The sequence below is a fragment of the Cryptotermes secundus genome, unplaced genomic scaffold (assembly GCF_002891405.2).
Source record: "Cryptotermes secundus unplaced genomic scaffold, Csec_1.0 scaffold320, whole genome shotgun sequence".
Taxonomy (NCBI): domain Eukaryota; kingdom Metazoa; phylum Arthropoda; class Insecta; order Blattodea; family Kalotermitidae; genus Cryptotermes; species Cryptotermes secundus.
Window position 1 is genome coordinate 2,332,024 of NW_019731221.1, and position 23,842 is coordinate 2,355,865.

The following is a 23,842-nucleotide window of genomic DNA, read 5'->3' on the forward strand; positions in this document are numbered from 1 at the left end:
GATCTATTTTTAAAATTTATTATTATTTGCTTTCTGAAATTATGTGGCGTAAATTCAGGAAATGATAAGGAATTTGCCTGGAAGGACTGAAGGAAACGACGAAAAAATCAGTCACTACAGCCATCTCCGAGCCGAGGTTTGCACCCGGAATCCCCCGAATAAGAAACAGGAGTGTATTATCCACTCGACCACAACTTTCAGTGAAACACAACCACATAAGAAGTGCAGCTGCTAAATACTTTACATAAATATTAGAGTAAGGATAATGTAAAAACTGCAACAGGCCCGTAGGACATAGCAGCATTAAAAGTCATATCTTGTCATGCAATTTCAACTTTTGGTATGAAACAAAACGGCCCTCATTTCCGGTATACCACACACACATAGAATGAGAGACTTCATACCTCAGTCGGTATAAAGACAGGCTTCGGAATAGACGGCCGGGGTTCAATTCGCGTGAGAACAAGAGATTTCTCCCCACTCCACAGCGTACAGACAAGAAGTGCAACCCACCCACCCTCCTATATAATGGGAACCGAGGACTCTTTCCTCTGAGGGGGTGTGAAGCTGACCACTCGCCTTCGCCTAGTATTTAGGTAAAGAACTGTGGAGCTATACCACCACTCCCACTTACGTCTTCATGACATGGTGCTTAATTAATCACAGGGACAACTTTATCTCTTTTTACCTCTTTTACACATATAAAGTTTGTCGATATTTCACGTCCTATGTGCTTCTACGTTTTCCTGTCATTGCGCCTTTCGTTGCGCAGAAACACACTAAGAAGCGCTGGGTTTCAGATTGTTATTGTTATTTTTGTTATTATAGTTTTTACTACATAAAACATAGCGTCCTCCGTAGTCTAGGGGTAACGTTCCCCCGGCGGAGGTCGTGGAATTTTTAAGGGCGGAAAAATTCAGGGAACAAGTCCTCTGGGAGGGACTTTAAGCCGTGGGTCCCGTGTCGTAGATTTACGGCACGTGAAAGAACCTCATGTCTCTAGGAGACCTCTGAGCAAAATTATTAGGTAAAAACTTTCCCGCCCAAGTAGTTTCCAATGCCTCTGGTAGATGGGGGAAGTATCAAGGTACCGAGGGCCGACCTCGTTGGCTCAACGGAGCTGATAGCACGCACCGTCTACCGGTAGGGTATGGGAACAGTAGAAATTTAAGGGGGACGCACAATGGACCAACAACTGGTCTAAGTGCATAGGGAAACCCACTCCCTCCAATAATAATAATAATAATAATAATACATAAAACATCAGATTTAATATCTAGTCAGGGTGACACGATAGAAACTTTAAACCTCTCTGCAATTTTCAATCAAGAGAAACAATAAATGGTCTCTCCGAATAACTGAAGTTGGAACAGGCTGAAGTATTGCCTAATGCAATGCAGGGAGTAAGCCAGCGCACTTGACTGGACGAAACCTTGAAATATTTTTTTGTTTTGTGTACAGTTTGATACTTCGCACTGCCGTAATCACAGAGCAAGGTACAATTTATGTCGAATTTCACAATATGAAATGCAAGGAAGTTACAGTGTGTATAAACGTAACTTTCAGGTGACTGGGGTCATTAAGCCTTTTAGTAGTTTCTTGGGGTAGAATCACACGTGATAATATTTCTCCCTCTCTAAGTCATTGGAAAAACATTTTTTTTTTCAATTATTTTATTATTGAGCTGTTTATGTGGCCATGACGCTCAAAACTTGCATTCGATGTTTACCTGGTTAGCATCATGGTTAGGTTATCAGCTATTATGAAGTTCTTCCGTGTTTTTCTCAATTTTCTCAACTGTGTTGGGTTGGTATTCCTCTTTAAACCACATCTGAAGTACATTGCTAGAATGTGAATCTTACTTTTGACAGTTTCTTCCTCTCCTCTTTTTCGGTTCCATCAATTTCTTCCCCCCCCCCCATTCTTGTACTTCTTCAGTCTCCCTATTTCAATTTTTTTCTCATTATTCACTGTATGTTATTTTATTCACTGTGTGCTAGTGTGTCCTTTGTTGTTTGTGTAGTTTTGTGTGCTGTGTTCTGTTTGAGCGTGGTGTGTTAATTAGTGTGATGTGTGTCATTTGTGTGTTGTGTCTTATTGTAGTACCATTGCCACCGAACAACCCATTTGCAGTTTAAATAAATAATAACAATAATTCCTTTCTGATAACTCCGCGTTCGATCTTGATACGATTAGCATAGAACTAACTCCTTCTACGTCCCCACCCGTTCACACCCATCATCTTACTCCTATCTATCTATCTATCTATCTATCTATCTATCTATCTATCTATCTATCTATCTATCCACCCACCCATCCATCCATGGTTCTACAGCCCTTTCTTTGACCTTGGCTGCCTTTTCAGTTTCTTGACCTTCTACACAAGGCTCCTTGGACAGGGGATCAGCCCGTAGCAAGGCCGCTACCTGCACACAGACGTCCATAACGGAAGTGGGAATCATACCCACCTTCCCAGTGTTCGAGCAGGCGAAGACAGTTTATTTCTCAGACCGCGCGCGCGAGACCACTGTCTCAATCTCCGGCCGGTCTCTAATCTCTCTAATTCTCGAGCTCTTATCTCTCCAGTACGTCTCACACCTGCGAATGAATTGCTTGTCCTTTTGTGACCCTTGCGGACAGCAAACTGAACACACACTTGAACGGTTCATCTGTTGTAATCGCCGTATCCGTTGCCACGGTTATGCATGTTTAGCGAAACGTTGCCTGACAATGGACATCTGTTCTGACGTCACTATTCCGGCTTGCAGGCGTCATGTCACAGTGTCTATCCTTTTATAACAAGCTTCGTTTGGGGTTTTGTTTAACAACAGTTTCTCAGTTGCGTAATTTAATGTTTTATCACATGAAGACAATAAATGCTGACGTGGGAAGTTTGTGGCCTATATTATGGGACAGTCCTGACATTTGTTTACCTTGTGTTTGTTCGAGATTTTATATTCTCCCGACGATGTATATTAAAATAAAGGCCTTCTGACTATGAAACCGGCGGGCAGAGTTCTTGCACAACTCCACAGCCGTGTACAATATCATGACTACAGCGTGACTCGCAACCAAGAACGACTGCTGACGAGGGCCAGCAGCAGTTTACCAGACCATGAAACTGGGCGTCATAGGCTTAGATGGCACTTCTGTGCCTAAACATCACTCCATGAAGTTGCACAGGAGTTTGGAGGTAGAGCTCCACCCATTCTGAACATCCGCTCAGAATGGAGTGGGTGTTCAGCTTTACTCTCTGTTCCATATAAAAGTGTCGCTAGAGTCCATCCTCTAGGAGGCTGGGTGAGCCCCAAGGCCATTTAGATCTGGCACCGAAGAGAGGAATTCCTGTCTGTTCTAGGAATCACAGGCGTAGACGAGAGAAAGAGTAAGATTTTATTAAGAGCCGGGATAGCTCAGTTAGTGTAGGGACGGGCTACGAGCTGCACGGCCAGGGTTAGGTTCCAGGCAAGGACCAGGTATTTTTCTTTTCTTTTCTTTATAAAACTTAGACCAGCTGTGGGGTCCACGCAACGTCATATCCAGTGTGTACCTGGTGCTCTTTTCTCGGGGCTAAAGCTGCAGGAGCGTGAAGCTGACCATTCACGGTGCCGAAGTCAAGAAAGATGTAGCTGTACTTCCACTATCTCATACGTCTTCATGGCGTGGTGCTTAATTGATTAAGCACAGAGACAACTTACAGAAGTAGAGTGCGGAAGTGGCTCAGGACTGTTCCCAGAGGCAGGCTTGTGTGATGCTTCGGATAATTTGAACTCAGGGAACTTCTTCACGGTCTGAGTACCTGTTTGTTTTCACGTAGGACCTTGCGCCATGAAGCTCGTTAGTTAAGAGCTCGTCCAGATGGACACGCCTGTCCGCTTGTGTTTGCTGTATCGGTCGCCATGCTACGAGTGGCGGTTATTCTGGGCGACACCGCACAGCCGGGTCTTGTCATGACAAGCCTTGGGGTCTGGGCTGCTGTAGGTTCTGCTCAGATCACACTCCGTTAAATCAGGAGTTGAAGGTCTGGGATCCAGTCGGCCATGATCATTCACTATTTCATTCATTCATCAATTATAATACAGTTCATTTTAATATGACAGTTATCATAAATCGATTAGTTGGCTATTTTAATGAAAATACCAATAAAATTAAAGTAAAGGTATCCTTGTAACAGGCCGTGGAGGCCCGTAGAGTTGTGAGATGTTGAGGGTCCCACATTATCTAGACAATCGGCTCATAGCTGGAGGGCGGTAAGGTTGTCAGCCTTACGCGTCGGCCGCCCTTTACCCCCAAGAACATTCCGAGAATATTCCTGGTACTCATTTCTGTTAGAGGCCGAGTCGACCCCAGGGCCATAGTGCTCCTGGAAGGATTAGGTAAATTGAAAAAAGTTCAGTGACCTCATCGGGATTCGATCCAGCTACCTTCCGGCTTGTAGCATATTGCCTCAACCAACTACGCTACCGCGTGCCCATGAATATACCAATACCAGTGTATTTTTGTTACAAAGTGGGTGTAATTTGGTACCTTATGGGTGTGGAGCATAGTTTTATACTCTTGATATTAGGACGTTATTAAATAACACAAGAGTTGAGTCAGCTGCACGTGTATATTGAACGAAAGGTTCAAAACAGATGGAATGAACGAAACATGTAACATACTGAAACAAGAAAGAGAGAACGAAAGAAGGTAAAACGGGTGTTTTGAAGATGGTGGCAGTTCGTTCCTCCGAAACATTAGTGTCTATCTACCAAACAGCATGTTGTCTTAATTCAGAAGACCATAATATTGTGTCATGTCGCTTGAAAGCCGGAATAGTTCATTGCTAGGCAACGGCCCGGTAAACAAATTCCCGCTATATAGCGAGAATCTCGGGCAGCTAGAATTAGAATTGAATGAGTCGGGAGATGGTAGTCGTAGGCGATTGAGAACAAAATGACAAGAAAGGAATTGGGACGTCCAAAGAAGACTTTGTATGTGAGACTGGTACGACTACTGTATTGAAATCCGTTGCCAGGATACGACCCGTGAAGATTGAGAACCCTAGTTCGTGTGTAACGAGAAACTGTAAAGTGTGTAGGTCAGCGATAGCGCTGCAATTGCCTGTAGGTACGCGTTGAGTGTCAATAAATCCAATCATCCAATCCAAAACCCATCTATAAGTCACCCAAATGCCCCTAATGTATGACAATATGAATCTTCACGTCATAAAAACCAGAAAACTTATATAAGATGGAATAAAAATGTGAATGGCTTGAAAGAAAAGTAGATCATAAAGCACAGATTAAAACAAAGACTGAAATAAAAGGCTGCAAAACCTTTGAGGAAAGAAACACAGTGCCTATTTCAGAGTACATTTCTGTTATTCGTCGGTGTTTTCGTAGAGAACTACTGGAAACTGGAGCCATGATATCGGCTCTCGGAACTTAGATTTGTACCTGTAACCTTCCCAGTATTAGTATTTGCCTCGGTCCGATGTTCCTGGACGAAATAATTCCCATAAAGATGTCTCTCTCTCTTTCTTTCCTGTTGCCCCCACTTTGAAGGACAGGGCACCAGTGAAACGCTTTGTTTCATTTCAGTTTCTTAATCCTAAGACAGTCGGTAGGCCTCCTTGGACGGGAGCTAACGCCTTTGCAAGGCTGCTACCTAACACAAACAGGGATCTATATCTTGAGTGTGATTCGAACCCACGATCCCAGTGTTCTAGCGGGCGAAGACAGTTCATGCCCTAGACGACGCGGCCACTGTGACCGGCATAAAGGGTTGTACCGGTGTTTTATTTTTGGACTCGATTCAGAAAGTGGAACTGGGCGGCGAACAGAAGACGACCGGGTTCGGTGTTACACTGCGCCACTCTGTTGTCTAGCACACTGGCTTTTGTTTTATAAACGGAACCCAAAATAAAAAACAGATCCCATTATGTGTGTCCGCACGGAGCCTGAACTACCTATCGGTGGCGGTTTTGTAACATGTTGCACCCCCCCCTCCCACCTACCTCATTACCGCCACATATCATCTCACCCATCAAACTTAGATCCCTGCATGTTCGCTTCAATAGGATGTTAATCAAGTTGCATAAATTATAAATCATATGCAGCTTAAAACACCGTCTCGTACTGGATTACATAAACCTCGAGGTCTGCTCAGTATTACGGCTGGATTTCCCTTCTGGATAATCTAAAAGAAATGTGGATTTAGAAAATGCAACCTGCCAATTCAGAATCAAATAGAAAAGCGTTACACGTCAGTAGTTCCGTTTGACAGACTGGTGTGTATATGTATATATTTATATTAACGACATAACGGAAACCAGAATAAAATAGTCGGCAGAGCGACTGGCTACGGCCAGAACCGCCGAGAGTCAGAGTTCAAGTCCTGGTAGGGTCAAGAATTTTCTCTTCTTCACGTCATCCAGAACGTCTCTGGAGTCCACTTAGCCTCCTATCCAATGGGTACAGGAAGTTATTTCCCGGGGTTAAAGCGACCGGGGTGTGAAGGTGACAGTCACCTCCAGTCAGTGCCGAGGTCAAGAAAATGTAGATCTATACATCCACACCCCCATACGCCTTTATGACTTAGTGCTTAATTAGTTATGCACAAGAACAATTTTACCTTTTTACCTTTATCGGGCTACATAACGATGATTTACCACACTGGCTCTGTTGGTGGAGATGAGCGAGATTATGAAACATTGGTTTTTATTTCACCAATGACACAGTTGATCACGCGAGAGGATCTCAATGTATTTATACGCCATGGAAGCTCCAAAGCTCTTCGTAGTTCTCAAGTTTTCTGATAAATAGAAGAGCGAAATATTTCCAAGGACTGGCCCCATGTCAGTCTCGAAATATACAGTCCAAATCATAATCCTCAATTCTCACCAGAACTACCACGATATACTCTATATGTTTACTGACAACACTCTGTACGCCCTTACACGTTACAACCCTTGAGGGACATATGGAATTCACAGTTTCACTCAGTATGCACGCTGTGGGCTCTAAATGTTCAGGAAAGTCAGCTAAATTCAGGCGGAATAATATGGATAGAGTAGCAATATGAACTAACCGATACCGTTCTCTGGAGGTATAATGTAAAACTTTTTTCGGCAATGTTAAAATCTGCAGTACCGACTGAAGCATACCTGATATCTCTCTATGACTCTACAGCCCTTGTGTACCTTCGCCGCTTTCTCAGTTTCTTAATCTAAACACAGTTGGTAGGACTCCTTGGGCAGGGGATGAGACCCTTCACACAGAACAACACAAACACAGAATAAACGCACACATACATCCACGCCTCGAGTGGGATACGAACCCACGAGCGGGTGAAGATGATACATGCCTTAGACCGCGCGGCCACTGACGTCTATTCTTCCAATTCTCTGCTCCTACAAGTAACTACTTGCTAAAACACATAACGACAGAATAGCAAGCGTGAGCCTTCTAGATATACAACAGGATACGGTAAAAGGTAAAGTCGTTACTGTGTTAAGTAATTAAGCAAAAATCCATGAAGATGTATTTTTTTCCCCTTGGCACTACAGCCTCACTGGCCCTAGGCCTACCTCCATGAACTTCTCCGTTCACTTTGGTTTTTCTAGATCTTACGCATTCGGTAGGACTCCTTGGGCGGGTGAACAGCTCGTCGCAAGGCCTCTACCTGTACATATACACAGAAAAACGCACACACAAACTAAACATCCATGCACTGAGTGGGATTCGTACCCACGATCCCAATTTCCAAGCGAGCTAAGACAGTACATGCCTTAGACCGCTCGGCTACCGTGACTGGCATGAAGATGTATGGGGGGTGGAAATATTGTTCCACCATTCTTTATCTTGGCGCTATATATAGGCGAGTTGTCAGTATCAAGCCCCGGAGGAATACCCACTGGTACCCATTGGATAGGAGGCTGGGTGGGACCCAAAGCCGGTCTGTAAGCTGTGAGGAGGAGACAAATCTCTTGCCCCCTGCCGGAAACCCAACCTCGGCCGCCCAGCATCCACCCCTCCACTATAACGACTGAGCTACGCCGATTTTATAGAATTATGCCGTAAAAGTTGAGGTAAAATTGTCCCTATGCTTAATTAATTAAGCACTACACCATGAAGGCGTATGGGGAATGATGTATAGATCCATATTTTCTTGACCTTGGCAATAGTTGGAGGTGAGTAGTTAGCTTCACGCCCCGGCCGCTTTACCGCCAGGAAAGAAACCCCGGTACCCAATGGATAGGAAGCTGGGTGGAACTCAGAGCCGGTCTGAACGACTTTCAGAAGAGAAAATTCTTGACCATACCGGGACTCGAATTCTGACCCCTTGGTCGTCCAGCCAGTAGGCAGTTGCTATACCGAATACGCTATCCCAGTTCCGTAGAATTATATCGTACGGTATTAAAATGGAAGAGTCGTCTTAAATACCAACACTGAATATTAGAATTTAAAGTTTATGCGCGAGGCATTTATAATAATATGAGATAGAAATGTGCCATGTTGTCAAGCAGGTGCATAACAAATAAAAGGAATCCTCATGAGGTTATATGCAAAATAATATATTGTAAATCATATGTAATTGCAGAAAAGAAACCGGAGATAGTAATCGATTATTAAACGTCACTTTCTCCAGTTCATTTTGTTTGTATGATACATAATGAGACTGGTGATCTGCTTGATGAATCTCACAATATTCTGAATAGGTGAAGGAATATCTTCTATCAACTGTTGTATGTACACAGGCTTAACAATATTAGACAGACTGAAATACATACAGCTGAGACAATAGTACTTGAGATTTCTATTGCTATTGTTGTTGAAATGTTGAAGAGATTTAAATTGCCAGTTATTGATCGTATTCAAAAGGTACTGGCCGAAGCAGGAGGTGAACGCTAAATGCGTGGATCCACAAACTCATTAATGCCTTGTTACGAAAAGGATTAGCCACAAGAATGAAAGGGATCATTTATTGTACCAATTTATAAAGGAGCGACAAAACAAACTGCAGGAATTGTCGAACGTACATAGTAAAATAGTGGATAATTTTCCTGCATAGTATTCTGAGGATCCCGGATTCAAATCTCTGCCAGGAAACCAGATATTCATTGAAGGTTTTTAGTGGGTCATCTTCGCTCTCTCGTGGCAAATTCCGGGAAAACACCTGACACCTGAAATTAAACCACGGTCGCTTACTTCCACAACTTTGCAAAGCTACTTAATTTGAACTTCTTTAAATAAATAATCTTTAAATATAAATAAATAATCTTTAAATAAACCATAAATAAATTAGTACTATCGTGTTATCAGCTACACACAGCATTTTATCCAACCTTCCTCTTTCACGATTAACGCCATATGTAGATAATATGAGAGAGAATCATCATTATAACTACGAGTAATTAACTAACTAACTAACTTCATGGAGCTGAGTCCTATCTGAGAAACCGCCAGTTGCTCAGCTACTCAAGAATTTCCAAACATTTTATGGAACCCGAAGGCTCATTACCGTATTCACAAGAGCTATCCGCTGGTTCCTATCCTGAGCCAGATCAATTCAGTCCATATCACCCAATCCTGTCTTTCTAAGATTTATTATATTATTAATCTTCCACCAAAATCCTACATGCATTCCTCTTATCCCCGTGAGTGCTATATGCCCTGCTCATCCTCCTAGTTTTGATTACTCTAATTGTACTTGGCGAAGAGTATAAATTATGAAGCTCCTCATTATGAAGTTTTCTCTCATGGTTGCAAGGTTCTATAAAACAAATCAAGTACTAAATGGATATTCTGTGACTTTCAGCTGCTGGGTAGAAAGTAGAAGGAAAGGGAACAGTGTGTAAGCTACTTAAAGACTTAGAGAACCATACAGTTCGGTTAGGGGAAAATATTGTAACACATTCTCACTGACTTCGATGCATCTATTAAATGAACTAAGGAAATAGAGACATTTCTTTAAAAGTATACGTAAGCAGTTGTTCAGTGTATTTCCTATTCAGATTGGGCTGAAAGAAAATTACAATTTATCGCTGTTTCTACTCAACTTCAGTGAAGATTAGAGCTGGGAAATGCATGTTAGCGGTCAGTTCAGAATCTTCTGTCTTTCTATGCGAAGTGTACAAACGTAAACCTGAAATATACGAAACTATACGTTTACGTGTTCCTTCAATGGGACTTCTTCTGTGTCGTTAAGGGAGGAACATTTGTTGTGGGTGTTTGAAAATAACAACTTAAAACTAAGAGGGAGGAAATGACAGGACAGTGGAGGAAACTCTACAGGAGGGTTTTCATAATTTGCATGGTGCTCCTCTCTGTACTACTATCACAATGGGACGATCACATGAAAAAGGGTGATATTCAGGGACAGTCAAAAAATTCATATTTATTTCGATCGAAACCCGTGCAGTGATCACCAAAGGTTTAGACGAAGGTGAGGGAATGTATATTAAGGAAATGAGATGGGAAAAAAAATAATTCGCTTAGTGGGGAGGTGAAGTCCAATTGGGTCCACTTGGCACGGCGGCCACTGATTGGCCTATTGTACCTGCCCCGGGTGATTATGATGATGGAGTATTTGGTGGAATAAAGATAAGCAAGGGAAACCGAAGTACTCGGAGAAAACCTACCCCAGCGCCACTTTGTCCACCACAAATCCCACTTGACCAGACCCGGACTCGAACCCGGGCCGCCGCGGTGGGAAGCCAGCGACCAACCGCTTGAGCTATGGCGCGGCCTTAAAATGAGATGGGATGTTTGGACTGGATTCTTTTGGCTCAGACGAGGGATCAGCACGGATTAATATGGGCTCGGTAATAAACATTCTGGTCCCATAACAGACGGGGTATTTCTTCTCAATAAAGATTCTGCTTCGTGGGGTTTATTCGTTTTTAACAGTATGTTCTGTAGAGTCTGGTTAAAACTGAGCCACGCTATTAATTCGACTGATAATGTATAGAACTTCAAAAGTTCTATATTAACCCTTAACGCAAGGTGGTTTATACATGTACCATCTGCTTCGACGTTCAGAAACTCTGATCTAGAAATAAAAGCATGAAAAAGGTAATTGGTCCATATTTGGTTCTACCTGTCTCGTCACCAGACGAAATCATAATATAAGAATAGCTCTTAACCTTTAAATCACAGAGAATATACACGTAAGAGGTACCACACCTGCTTTAACGTTATCAAACTCTGCCTTCTTTCCACGAAGTTTACTCGTGTTCCAAACGTTTCCCAGAATAAACCAATTATTTCCCGAAACAGCATCAACAGCTGGTCTTTATAAAGGAAGCGGGAGGGACTTTCTGTGGAGTAGGAAGTAAATTTTAAGTATATGAGTGCTTAATATTAGTTTCGGCGAGATAAATATGTAAACTATTCAGTGAACAACTGGAAGCAGTAACGAGTTTATTAAGCTACTTTGAACGTTGTCTACTATTCCTCATATTGAAAGTAAACAATTCCATTGTAATGGGTTTCTTGGAATCGGTTAACATAAGTGGAGTAGCTCTGCAGTTTATTGCCCTGCCGACTGCTAACGGTGTAGCTGCTGACAAATTCAGGGGCTAACCATCTTCCGCACTCCACCGAAAACCCACTGCCTGAGATTAGCTCTTTCTAAGGGGCCCAACTGAGTAGGTGTCTTCTTTTCTCACCTGAAGACGGAAACAGATCCAGTTTCCGAAATGTCGTGTCCTCGTATCACCTAGAATTCCGGAAGATGGGGAAAGTCCAAAAACCCAGTAATTCTGTGTGTCGTCCACCATCGTCAAAACCCTTTAGAATCTACTGATGACTTTTTGTGTTTGCCACGGCTGCTCGAAAAAAATTGGAGCTGGGATAGCTCAGTCGGTATAGCGGTCTGGACGACCGAGGGGTCGGAGTTAAAGAGTCCCGGTAGGGTCAGGATGTTTCTCTTCTCCACATGATCCAGACCGGCTCTGGGGCCCACCCAGCTACTGTTCAGTGGGTAACGGGGGCTCTTTCCCAGGGAGTAAAGTGACCGAAGCGTGAAGCTGACCACTCACCTCCAACTAGTGCCGAGGTCAAGATGTGGACCTATACATCCACTCCCTTATACGCCTTCATGGCGTAGTGCTTAATTAGCTAAGCACAGGGAGAACTTTACCATCTTCCCTACTCCACTGAAAACCCACTGTCCTGATAGAGACTTCAGGTGTTTGCCACGGCTTCTGGAAGAAATGAGAGAATGGTGTATTGAAAAGACTACTACCGCTTTTCCTGTCTCCATTTCGTTCCAGAATCACTATATCATATGTTATTTCACGTTATCTAACTTCAGTATGTACCACCAGCATCTTTAAATACTATTATTTTTTTTATTGCTAGTGGGGTGGGACTAAGTCCCTTGTACTGCGGCCACTTCTGGCCTATTGTACCAGCTCCAGATGATAGGTGAGGGTGATTGTGGAGCAATTGGTGGAATGAAGATTGGCAGGGGAAACCGAAGTACTCGGAAAAGACCTGCCCCAGCGCCACGTTGTCCACCACAAATCCCACTTGACCAGACCCGGGATCGAACCCTGGCCGCCGCGATGGGAAGCCAGCGACTAACCGCTTGAGCTATAGCGTGGCCATCTTTAAATACTAAGTACTAAGTATATAACCGAGCCGATTTTCACAATAGTATGACTCGTTTTATGAAGGTACTTGCTTTGAATCTCGACCTGGGCCCGGCTCTTATGGTGTCATAGTTATATATTATGAAACTTGTTAAAAATGACGGTCTTCTGACATGTGACGTAATACGTTTTTCGGGTGGTGTGGTATTTAATGAAGCTTTCGGTATCGAGACTGTCGAAAGATAGAATATTGATGAATAAAGAAATGTAAGGGATTTAGATGGAAACAGTCGTGACCTAATCGAAATAGTACCTTGGTGTTACGCCTTGTAGATTTATAAATAGATATCAGTGTTTCAAATGAACTCTTACATGTGTTCTTATTGCAGAAAATAGATGCAATAGGTTCCTCCGAAAGGTTGATACCTGTCTACCAAATTACACGGCGGCCCATCCCAGAAAGAAAACGTACTCTTTAATATTGGGAACCTTAAATCTCACATGAAGCTGATCACCTAACGTGGTATAGAAGTAAATGTAAAATTGTCCCCGTGTTTAACTAATTGAGCGCTACGCCAAGAAGGCTTGTGGCGGAGTGGATGTATAGATCCACATTTTCTTGACATCGGCACTAGTTGGAGATGAGTGGTCAGCTTCACGCCCCCGTCACTTTACCCCCTCACCCCGGGGAAAGAGCCCCGATACCTACTGGAAGGAGGTTGCGTGGACCACAGATCCGGTCTGAACGACGTGGAGAAGAGAAAAAAAATTCTTGACCCTACCAAGACTCGAATTGCAACCCCTCGGTCGTCTAACCAGTAGCCAGTCGCTATACTGACTAGGCCATACAAGCAGACGTGGTGGTCGAGTTAACAGGATTCATGCTTAGTACTGTATAAGTTTCGAGTTAGATTCCTGGCCCCGTGACCATGTGGTGTAACCGAATCTTACTCCAGGTAAATTCTGTAGTGAAAAAAAAAAAAAATTTTTCCCGGCTCATCATTCAGAATCTTCCTTCATCTCTGTGCTATATAAGTATTTTGATTAGAAGAGCGTCGTTGTGTAAATTAAGATTCTTCGTCTTCCTTTCTCAGGGAGGGACTTTAAGCCGTGGGTCCCGTGTCGTAGCTTTACGGCAAGTAAAAGAACCTCATGTCCCAAGGGGACCACTGAGCCAAATTCAAGACATTTCCCGCCCAACAGTAGTCTCTAACGCCTCTGGTAGATGGGGGAAGCATCGAGATAATGTTGAGCCTGTAGTGGCCGAACTCGCTGGCTGAGTCGGGACTGATGGCACGCACCAGTACCGGTAGGGAATAGAGACTGGTAGAATATCATAGGGGGACGCGCAATGGACCAGCAGTTGGTCTAAGTGCATGGGGAAATCCACCCTCTCCAATACAATACAATACAATACGATACAATGAAATACTGCCTCTTAGATTCAAATTTCTTTCTCAATGTTTTGTCCTTAAACATCCTTAATTTTTGCCCCTTCCGTTTCTTCCTCCTCCTCATCTTCTTCCTCTTCCTCCTCTTCTTCATCATCTTCTTCTTCTTCTTCTTCTTCTGCCATCCAAGAATGGACTCTTCCGGATTCAGACCAGCGTACAGATGTTCAACCATTATCTCTTCTTCTACCTCGTGATATTTCCTCTGGTAATGTTTAGATTTCCAATTCAGTTTCGTCCAAAAATATTTAATTATTTCTTATTGTAGATATATCGAGTTCTTCTGTAACATCTTGGTTTTTTATCCTGTCCGATCGAATGTATTTTTTTGTTTCAACAGATTGTAACCTGCTTTGGTCGCGCCATAGCTCAAGCGGTTAGTCGCTGGATTCCCACCGCGACGGCCCGGGTTCGATCCCGGGTTTGGTCAAGTGGGATTTGTGGTGGACAAAGCGGCTCTTGGGCGGGTTTTCTCCAAGTACTTCGGTTTCCCCTGCCAATCTTCATTCCACCAAATTCTGCATCATCATAATCAACCGGGGCAGGCTACAATAGGCCAATCAGTGGCCCCTGTGCCGAGTGGACCCAGTTTGACTCCACCTCCCACTAAGCAAATTAAGAAAAAAAACCTACTTTCGTCTCTCTTCAAAACCTAAACTTCAGTTCCATAAAATAGAACATGGACTGTCATTTACTTTATAGAATGTAATCAGTTTTTGCATATTGACAGCGTTTCATGAAATAAATTGATTATATACCTGCAGAGAGGGAGCCGTGATAGCGTAGTTGGTATAGCGACTGGCTATGGGCTGGAGGAACGAGGGTTCGGAGTTCGAGTCCCGGTAGTATAAAAAATGTTTACTTCTCCAATCGTCCAGACTGGCTCTGAGTTTCACCCAACCTCCTTTACAATGGGTACCGGGGGCTCTTTCCCGTGGGTAAAGATGCCGGGGCGTGAAGCTGACCACTCACCTCCAACTAGTGCCGAGGTCAAGAAAATATGGATCTATACATCGACTCCCCCATACGTCTTCATGGCGTAGTGCTTGGTTAGTTGAGCACAGGGACAATTTCACCTTTTTACCTACAAAGAAGGATCAGATTTTGAATTATATTTTGAGATATTTCTGTCTATACACAGCTGATGAAATATTTATAACAATTCCATATTTTATTTAATTACTTAAACAATTTATTACTGGAGTTTAAAGGAATTTAACGAAATAAACAGTGTTCTTGTAGACATTTATAAATCTAATAATTATTAATTATTTAATTACGTGCTAATATAATGATCATGTCATATGAGATGTGTGTTTACTGAAAGGTAAAGGCCATAGTTTGAAATAAGCCCTATGATTTCTGCTACGGTACTCAAGAAGACGACAGGCAGCACGAGAACACAAAGAAATGAACAAGAAAAGAGGGACAAGTAAACCAAATTAAAAGAAGCAAGAATTTTTACATGCAACCTATTGACCTAGTGATATTGTGACATATAAACAACATTACTCGAATCTTGTCACTGCAAAAGCAAAAAAAATGGGGAACCTATTTACGTCGGATTCCGTATTGATACCTCATTGCAATTTTACTGACAGCTGCAGCTACACTACGGACAGGTTTTACAAAAACGAATTAGGTTTAGTCTGCACAGAAATTTCACTACATAGAGATGAATGTTGGCATATCAAAATCGTTTATAATTGAACTGAAAATGTTCGCTCCCACTGGATTGTTCGTTTCTTATTTTCTAATTAATTATTAATTTATCAATTTTGCATATTGATTTTAATACAGTTACATTTAATTTTTATTTCCCTGTCAATATATTTTATTTTATTTCTACCACCTCTATACTTAATTATGTATTCATGTTTTGTTTATTTATAACTTTGTTCGTTTGTTACAAATACATATATCTTGCATGTGGAAGGTCTTCGTGCAATGGCTAGCACTCCTGCCTCGTACTCTGGATGTCTTGGATTCAAATCTTGGTCCGGATACCGGCTAGCGAGATTGAGTTTTTCTCTGTTTTCCTTAGTTCCTCCAGGCAAATGACAAACTCATATCCCTGCTTGTACGTTTTAATATTAAGTTAATTAAGAGGTAAAACTTACGACTCATATCTGGGTTAAAATTATTGAAAATGTGGAATCTTATATTAAGGCACAATCGTTTCCTTCCACATCCTTTCAATTGATCGTTATATATCCTTATATATCAATAAATTAATATTTTATATAGGAGAATTTTCGAAATTCTCTAGAGTAACTCCTGTATAAATTTTTGTATAATTTACTTCCATTATATAAAACATAACGATAAAAAGAGGGTTATATTTGCTCACTGAAATATTTTGTCTCTATAATTTCACCGTCAGGCACCAGTCCAGGTCTTAATAATGAAATATGTAACAAATTTGCCCATCTCTATTTCCCTTTAGCAAGGAAGACCTAAGGAAATTTACCTTTATGGGATGGTCCCAAGTTCAGGCTTAGAGTCTGTTTCAAATTGTCACTCGATTTTTGGTTTTAGTAAAAGTGAATGAGGATAAAATATATATTATGTAAGGAAGATAAAACGATATAAATAAATGAAAGTAATAGATTTGTTAGAGGGCTTAAACGAATTATTTTTTGCCTGCTTTTCCTGCAAATTTATTTTTTTTTATTAATTTCTATTTAATCTATTTATTTTTGTGTTTGAGAAGCACTTCAATTAAAGTACGAGACAGAATAAAATATAAAAAAGCCCTAACACAATAATAAAATAACAATTTTGAATACAAATGAAGAAAATATTACCATATACAAATCTGACAAGAGGCAAAAAGGAAATAAATTTACGAGTATAATAATAAATTTCTTTATTAAATTTTTAGAGTTTTCTTTTCAGAATTTGGGCTTCTGGATTTTCACATCATGTAGTCTGGTATGTGGTTACTTAGAGCTCGGATGGGCATATTGCATCAATATCTAGGTTGCGTGAACATGGAAAAGTTGATAACCACCTACCAGACCACAGTGCGTCAAAATCCAAAAGACTACAATGTAAATCTTTACCACTTTAAATACCACAAATCTAAAAATATATACTCGTATATACTTTTAGATTTGTGGTATATATATATATATATTCATTCATTCATCAGTAATCTGTCAAGACGACAGGTCCACAGTCTCTTCCAAAACAGTTCCTCCACTTGATGCGATCTAGAGCTTTCTCCTTCAAATGAAACATCTCGCATACATGGTATCTCTGGTTTTGGAAAGAGACTATCCAGGAAAAGTGATAATGTGGTAGTTTTTCCATTTGCTTTCCACATCGCAGTACAACAGCCGTTCAAACCACTCTGGTCACGCCTGTTGCTATACGAACTTGAACCATCTCGAGCATCATTTGCTCTGTGCTTCAAGTCGCTGCTGATGACGCTGCTTCCGGCATCAGTTTTTGGTGTCTCTCTTCGTCTGATGCCTACCCTTTGACCTGTCCAGCAAGGGAGGCCCTGCCAGTAGCTACGCTACCGCTGGTATAGCTCTCAGGGTCCTTGGCATACTCAAACCCCCTCACCACGATAAGGTGGAGCCACCAACGAGGGTGATATATATATATATTACACCTTACCCATCTCAGATTTCAGAATTCAAATTGAATTGGTTGCGTTTCTCAAGAATTGCTAGTGGTATAGAAGATTGGCAGAAAATTCAAAGTATAGACTTCCTTGAGTCCTACTACTGTGACTTGAGCATCTTTTGGATGCACGTATGTGATGTATCTAATTATATGCGAGGAAATTTTGTGACTCCACAGTGTTACAAAGTTTAGTTAGCTCTGCAACGTCAGGCGTGCAACTTGGAAACCAGCAGCCTATTAAGAATCGCAAGAAACACGTTTAGAGTGTTTGTGTATCGAAAAGTTGAATACATCTGTCCAGCGGTGTTTAAGCATACTCTGAATAAAACCAGTCGTCATGTAAATATTCGACGTTCTGAGTGCCTGAAGATCTCGATATATGTATATTCCTGTAAATACCCTTTGTTTCCAATAAAATTACTGGTGAAATACTAGAAATTACACTGTGTTTTATGTGATATTTAATATGCTGCTTTCACGAAAGACATAAAATTAACTGAGGACACTGAGACTGCATTCATTTATCCTGTGGCCAACCTGCTTCCTTTCCAGAAGCAGGCCCACTAAAGTAAACGGATATCGACGTAATTTCGTATCGCGAATTTGCATTTAAAATTGTCGCGCAGAATTCATTTTGATCTCTAGCGGTTCAGTGTTGCGCCTACTTTCCAATAGTGAGCCCAGAGCTAAATGAGTATAGTGACTAGGCTATGGGGTGGACGACGGGATAATCGGGGTTCAATTCTCGGCGACGGTGCGGAAATTCTTTTCTTCCATATCGTGGCGAAACCGGCTCTGTGTCCCACCGAGGTTAAAATTATCGGAACGTGAAGCAGCGACCAGCCGAAGGGTAAAGAAATGCGGGAGCTGTACCTCCATAAAAGGGTCAAGGCTCGTAGTGGATTGTAATGCCAATCTCTTATTCATTAATTTTTCAAGAACGGTGCATTGTATCTTTTAGAGAAGTGATACACGATTTCAAATGTAGACCTGCAACTTTTATTGAAAGTACTTGTTACGGTGAATGTATAAGTACCCAGAAATAGGAAGTGAAGGTAATTTATGTGTGTCGCGTAGAATCTGTGACGTGATTGGCTTTGCGTTTTTGGTTCTGTCAATTACCTTCAACAGAATCACAAAGATTAATGTAGAAAACAGAGATGTGCTTTTTTATTCTGGTGTTGCTAAAGGCACGAAAGTGTGCAACCCAAAACCATGTCTAAAACGGGTCTAGGGTCCTGCCTGGTCCTGTTTTCTTTATTACAATTTGTAGTTATTTAGATTTCTAGAAATCAGTGTAACTTTATTATTGTTATTGTTACTAATTTTATTATTTTTGTTGAGATATATTTGTTCTTGTTAATACGATTAGACGACTTTAGGATAAAAGTGTTCAGGAACCATATAGAGCTCATTTTTCCAGGTTTTTATATGAATAATTCATATTGTTGTTACATAACCAGCACAATTTATGACTGCACACCGCATATGCTCTTTTTCCCATCCCTGCATGTTCGTCTGTTCGTGTGTGAATTTTATTCATAAGAATTGTTTTAACTGTTAAAATTCTGGAGACTCATTGTGTTGGGTTCCCGGCAGGTGCGTGGCAGGAAGAGGGGTGCGGGAGCCAAGGGGCGAGATGGGGCCCTCTCCTGGCCGGGCATTGACCATGGCAACCCAGAGGTACCGTATTACAACCCCCTTCCCTCATTATGTTCACTAACAAAAAAAAATGGAAATTATTCCATTTGTGGTAGCTAAATTCATATTTTACTTGCAAAGTTTCTTAGATAAGGAACTGCAGACGGACTTGTCCTTCTGTCGTTATAATTGTAGTTTAGGGACGTCTGACCATTAATAACTTAAACTACTAAGCATAGAATTTATCCGAGAAAATAAAGATGTTGTTTGAGCCGAAAACATAAAAGCAAAGGACCACTTGAGACACTTAAGCATAGATGCGAGAAATTATGAAACCGGCAGTAAACTGGCTAGATCGTGTGGTCTTTTGTGAATACGGCAATGAACTTCGTGTTCCATAGGAATAGGAAACTTCTGGAACGCCTGAAAAACTACCAACTCTTCGATGAATAGCTTTCAGAATATTGTTAGGACCTGCTTAAAAGACAGATACTTTTGTTACTAAGAGCAATAACAAATGCATTATGAAGTAAATTAAGTACTTATTCAGGAATCTGAAATTAATTAGTAGAGAATGAAGAAAATTACATGACGAGGATTCTATAGTTTGTACTATTCATCATACATGAAGAAACCAGGAACTGAATTAAAAGATTGTATGTGAACAATGAGGAACACACAGGAAATTTGTTCAGACATAAATTGTGGAGACATAGGACGAAACAGAGTAATAGGAAGGGGCCAAATTACGTAACATTGAGGTCTATGTTTTTTGCAGTTTGCTACGTAGAGAGTTGTTGGATTAATTAAACAAAATAATGTCAGATGTTGGAAATGTATATACTCGTAACATTGGAGAACAAATATAAATGTAATATGAAAAGTCTTGTTGGTGAAATGTCACAGAAAGCGGAAACACAGAGACGCAGTCATAGATAAAATCTATTATTAATATTAAAATATATCTTGAAGGAATTTGTTGTAGCAGTGTTTCTAAGAGAGAACGCTAGAAATTCTACGTAGAATTCAAACTGAGCTGGAATTTCTTCAGCATCTGACTATGGAACACCTGGGCACCGCAGAATGAAACTATTGAAATTAATTAAATGATGAGATACGGGATATTTTTCAAAGGCAGACGACTCTCGGGTCATCAGATATATTCATGAAATAATCCCAAATTTTCATAAATAAGCACATTGAAATTTTATTAGTTTCTGCCTCAGTTTCTGAATATTTCCGCACACAATGAAAGTAGCACATAAACAATATACATATATTTACACAATAAAGCTCATTAGACATACTGGAAAATCCATACTGAATTTTACTTAAGTATTTTTAACGATAAAAGTAAATTTTCTTTTTAATATATCTGTGTTAATTGTCGACGCCTTCTGTCGGAAAACCCAAATATTTTCCCGAGAGATAATGAGAAGGAGATGTTTCAAAGACGGAAGTTAAGTCAACATTTAAAGTGTGAACTGGATTATGTTTCTAAACGAGGTATTCAGTTTTTGGTATTCGGAGGGTTAAGACGGAATCTGACCAATGCATTTAATACAATAACATCAATTTTATAACTTAAAAACAATAAAAATGGATGTATTTCAAGATCTACGATGAAGGGGCAATTTCACTCAAGGAGCCGGCTCGTGATTATGATAAATACTCTCCTAAACTAATGATTCCCAGTGACAAATCGCTGTTTAGAATCCAAACTGCTTCCGTCTATTATTTAACAAGATTTATTTCTATCCACAATATTAATAATCCAGTTCCCAACTCCGCTCTTTTGTATCCTTTGTGTCTTTATTTGTATGTGAATGTGTGAAGAGAGAAAAAGAGAATGAAAGTGAAAACGTAGTTTCTGGACAAGCACTTCATCATTGTGGCATATAAGTTATTCGAATGACCTTGTCTACGTGCAACAAAAAATTCACGTGACCTACAGAATGAAAGGCTTAGGGATAAGAAGGGAATATGTAACACGTTACATCAGCATCTTTAAAATTATGCAGATCACTGCTTGGTTCCTGTTAGAATATGTATTACTATAAATTCACTGATTCGATGTTTATTTAACGATGCTGCTTCAACTGGATATATGAAATGACCATGGCGAGGACATGTTTAGAGGCAATCGGACTCGCCGGTGTTTAATCTTGGATGATTTAACGACGTTTTTCAACTGCGTAACTTACATTATGTGAGTTTAAGATATGAACGGCGGTTGCCTATACCATTTGCCTGGGGAACTGAAGAAAACTGCTAAAACTCCAGTAAGAATAGTGGGTCTTCAGGGCAAGAATCGAACCGAGGATGTCTAGAATACAGAGCAGCAGTCTAACCATTCGTCCATTAGATTCGTTCTATTCCCTTTCAAAGATTAAGGGGAGACACAGAATGTATGAGTTAACATAACCGGCAATCAAACCGAGATTCGAACCCAAGTTAATACTGTTACATTCACGTTAATCTGCGCGTGTTTTTATATGTTGTTCATGAACTGGAAGTATGTGTTTCAAGATACCCTTTCTTGAAAATTAACAAGTATTATAAAACCTTCGGGGCACCCGGTAGCTTAGTTGGTTGAGGTACTATGCTACTAGCCGGAAAGTCGCGGGTTCCATTTCCGATGAGGTTATTAGATTTTTCAGTTGACCCAATCCTTCCAGCCGCACTGTGGCCGTGGGACTGACTCAGCCTCTAACAGAAATGAGTACCAGGAATCTTCCTGGGGGTAAAGGGCGGCCGGCTCGTAAGGCTGACAAACTCACTGCCATCTGTGAGCCGATTGTCTAGAGAAAATGTGGGAGCCTCGACGTCTCACAACCCTATGGGCCTTCGCGGCCTGTTACAGGGATAGCTTTACCTTCATACAGCCTTCGCTGTTCGCATGGCGAACTGTACAATTCTGAGGTACACGTACAAGCTCCTGTAGTTTTTCATTCCTTTCGTCATATTAACATGTTTATAGCATATATATTATTTATCATGTATCCTCATTGCATCAAATTATTTCCGTTCTTCTCCGTATTAATTTACATTTCAGCAAGAGGTTACTGCAGTGCAATTTGCCTACACTTCAGATGCCCGCCAGTAGATTATATGACATTTTAAGAACCTGTATTGATTTAAAGTAAGTAAAGCTATCCCTGTAACAGGCAGTGGAGGCCCATAGGGTTGTGAGATGTTGAGGTTCCCACATTTTCTAGACAATCGGCTCATAAATGGCGGCAAGGTTGTCAGCCTTACGCGCCGGCCGCCCTTTACCCCCCAAGAATATTCTAAGAATTTACTCGAAATTGAAAGGTGTCAATATGACGCGATGTTCGTACAGAGGTGTACGTGAACTGATTACGTAGTCTCTATAATAATGATCATCTTTTTTCTTTCTAATGCTAGTGGGGTGGGACCAAGTCCCTTGTACTGCGGCCACTTCTGGCCTATTGTACCAGCCCCAGATGATAGGTGAGGGTGATTGTGGAGCAATTGGTGGAATGAAGATTGGCAAGGGAAACCGAGTACTCGGAGAAAACCTGCCCCAGCGCCACTTTGTCCACCACAAATCCCACTGGACCAGACCCGGGATCGAACCCGGGCCGCCGCGGTGGGAAGCCAGCGACTAACCACTTGAGCTATAGCGCGGCCCAATGATCATCTTCCTCGTCCATCTTTCAAGGACATTGTCCGTTTGTTGATGGATGCCGCTTCAGTTGACCAAATGTCTCATCAACGGCCGTCCTTGGTCTCTTATTTCTTTCGAGCTTTACTTCAGTTTCAATTTGGAAAGTGTATTTCTCTTTGTCCTTTTACCGTAGCAAGTCCAGTATTCTTTTTGGCCAAAATTTTAGTTAGTGCTGGTCATATCTTTTAATGCCTAGTTCATCCACAATATTTAGGTTGCTTTTGTAATCATCATGGTATATTCAGATATATGTCTGATGAACCTCAAAGCGACTGTGATATCACATTTGTCTTCGGTATTGTCCATGTTTCGTGGCTTTAGAGATCTGTAATATTGATGTTCCTAATTGTATTATTTGACGGGCCATTAGGTGAATAGGCACGTGTAAGTCGCCAACAAGGTTCATAACAACCATCTGTATCGTTACACTTCTCCTTCCCGATGTTCATATTAATGTGCCTTAGTACAATGCTTCTTTAGAAACTTCCGATGTAGCAAAACGAAGATCAGAGTAATATCATGGCAAGAAGTTGGCTAGACGAGTTTAGGCATTGTACATCTGATGAGAAGGGTAAGCGAGAATGGGTTCGGGGGGGGACCAGGGAACTGCACAGCTGATTTTTGAAGTCGAAAGATTTTTTGCTAGTCAACCTCTGCCCTTGAAAACAGCTGATACACAACCCCCCCCCTTAAATTTTTTTGCGTTATCTTTTCAATGACTGCGCCAAGGAATCCCAGGCCGCATCTGAACTTTTTTATGAATAGATAGCTACAAGATATATCAGTGGACGTAAACAAAGCCGAGGAGCGTCTGAGCTTTGAGAGTTAAGCGACCTAAAAGGT

General features: G+C 41.2%; 1 protein-coding gene across 4 annotated transcripts in view; it reads left to right on the forward strand.

The window, feature by feature from the left end:
- The window catches only part of LOC111866474 (zinc finger protein rotund), a 938,200-nt gene that overhangs the window by 892,149 nt on the left and 22,209 nt on the right, over positions 1 to 23,842 (forward strand). For 3 of the 4 annotated variants that reach the window (XM_033752262.1, XM_023855448.2, XM_023855446.2), the window contains one exon: positions 19,267 to 19,350. The exons of the other annotated variant lie outside the window; for it this stretch is intronic. In XM_033752262.1, the coding sequence (XP_033608153.1) occupies positions 19,267 to 19,350 (84 nt within the window). The remainder of the gene's footprint in view (positions 1 to 19,266; positions 19,351 to 23,842) is intronic. 4 annotated transcript variants of the gene reach the window in all.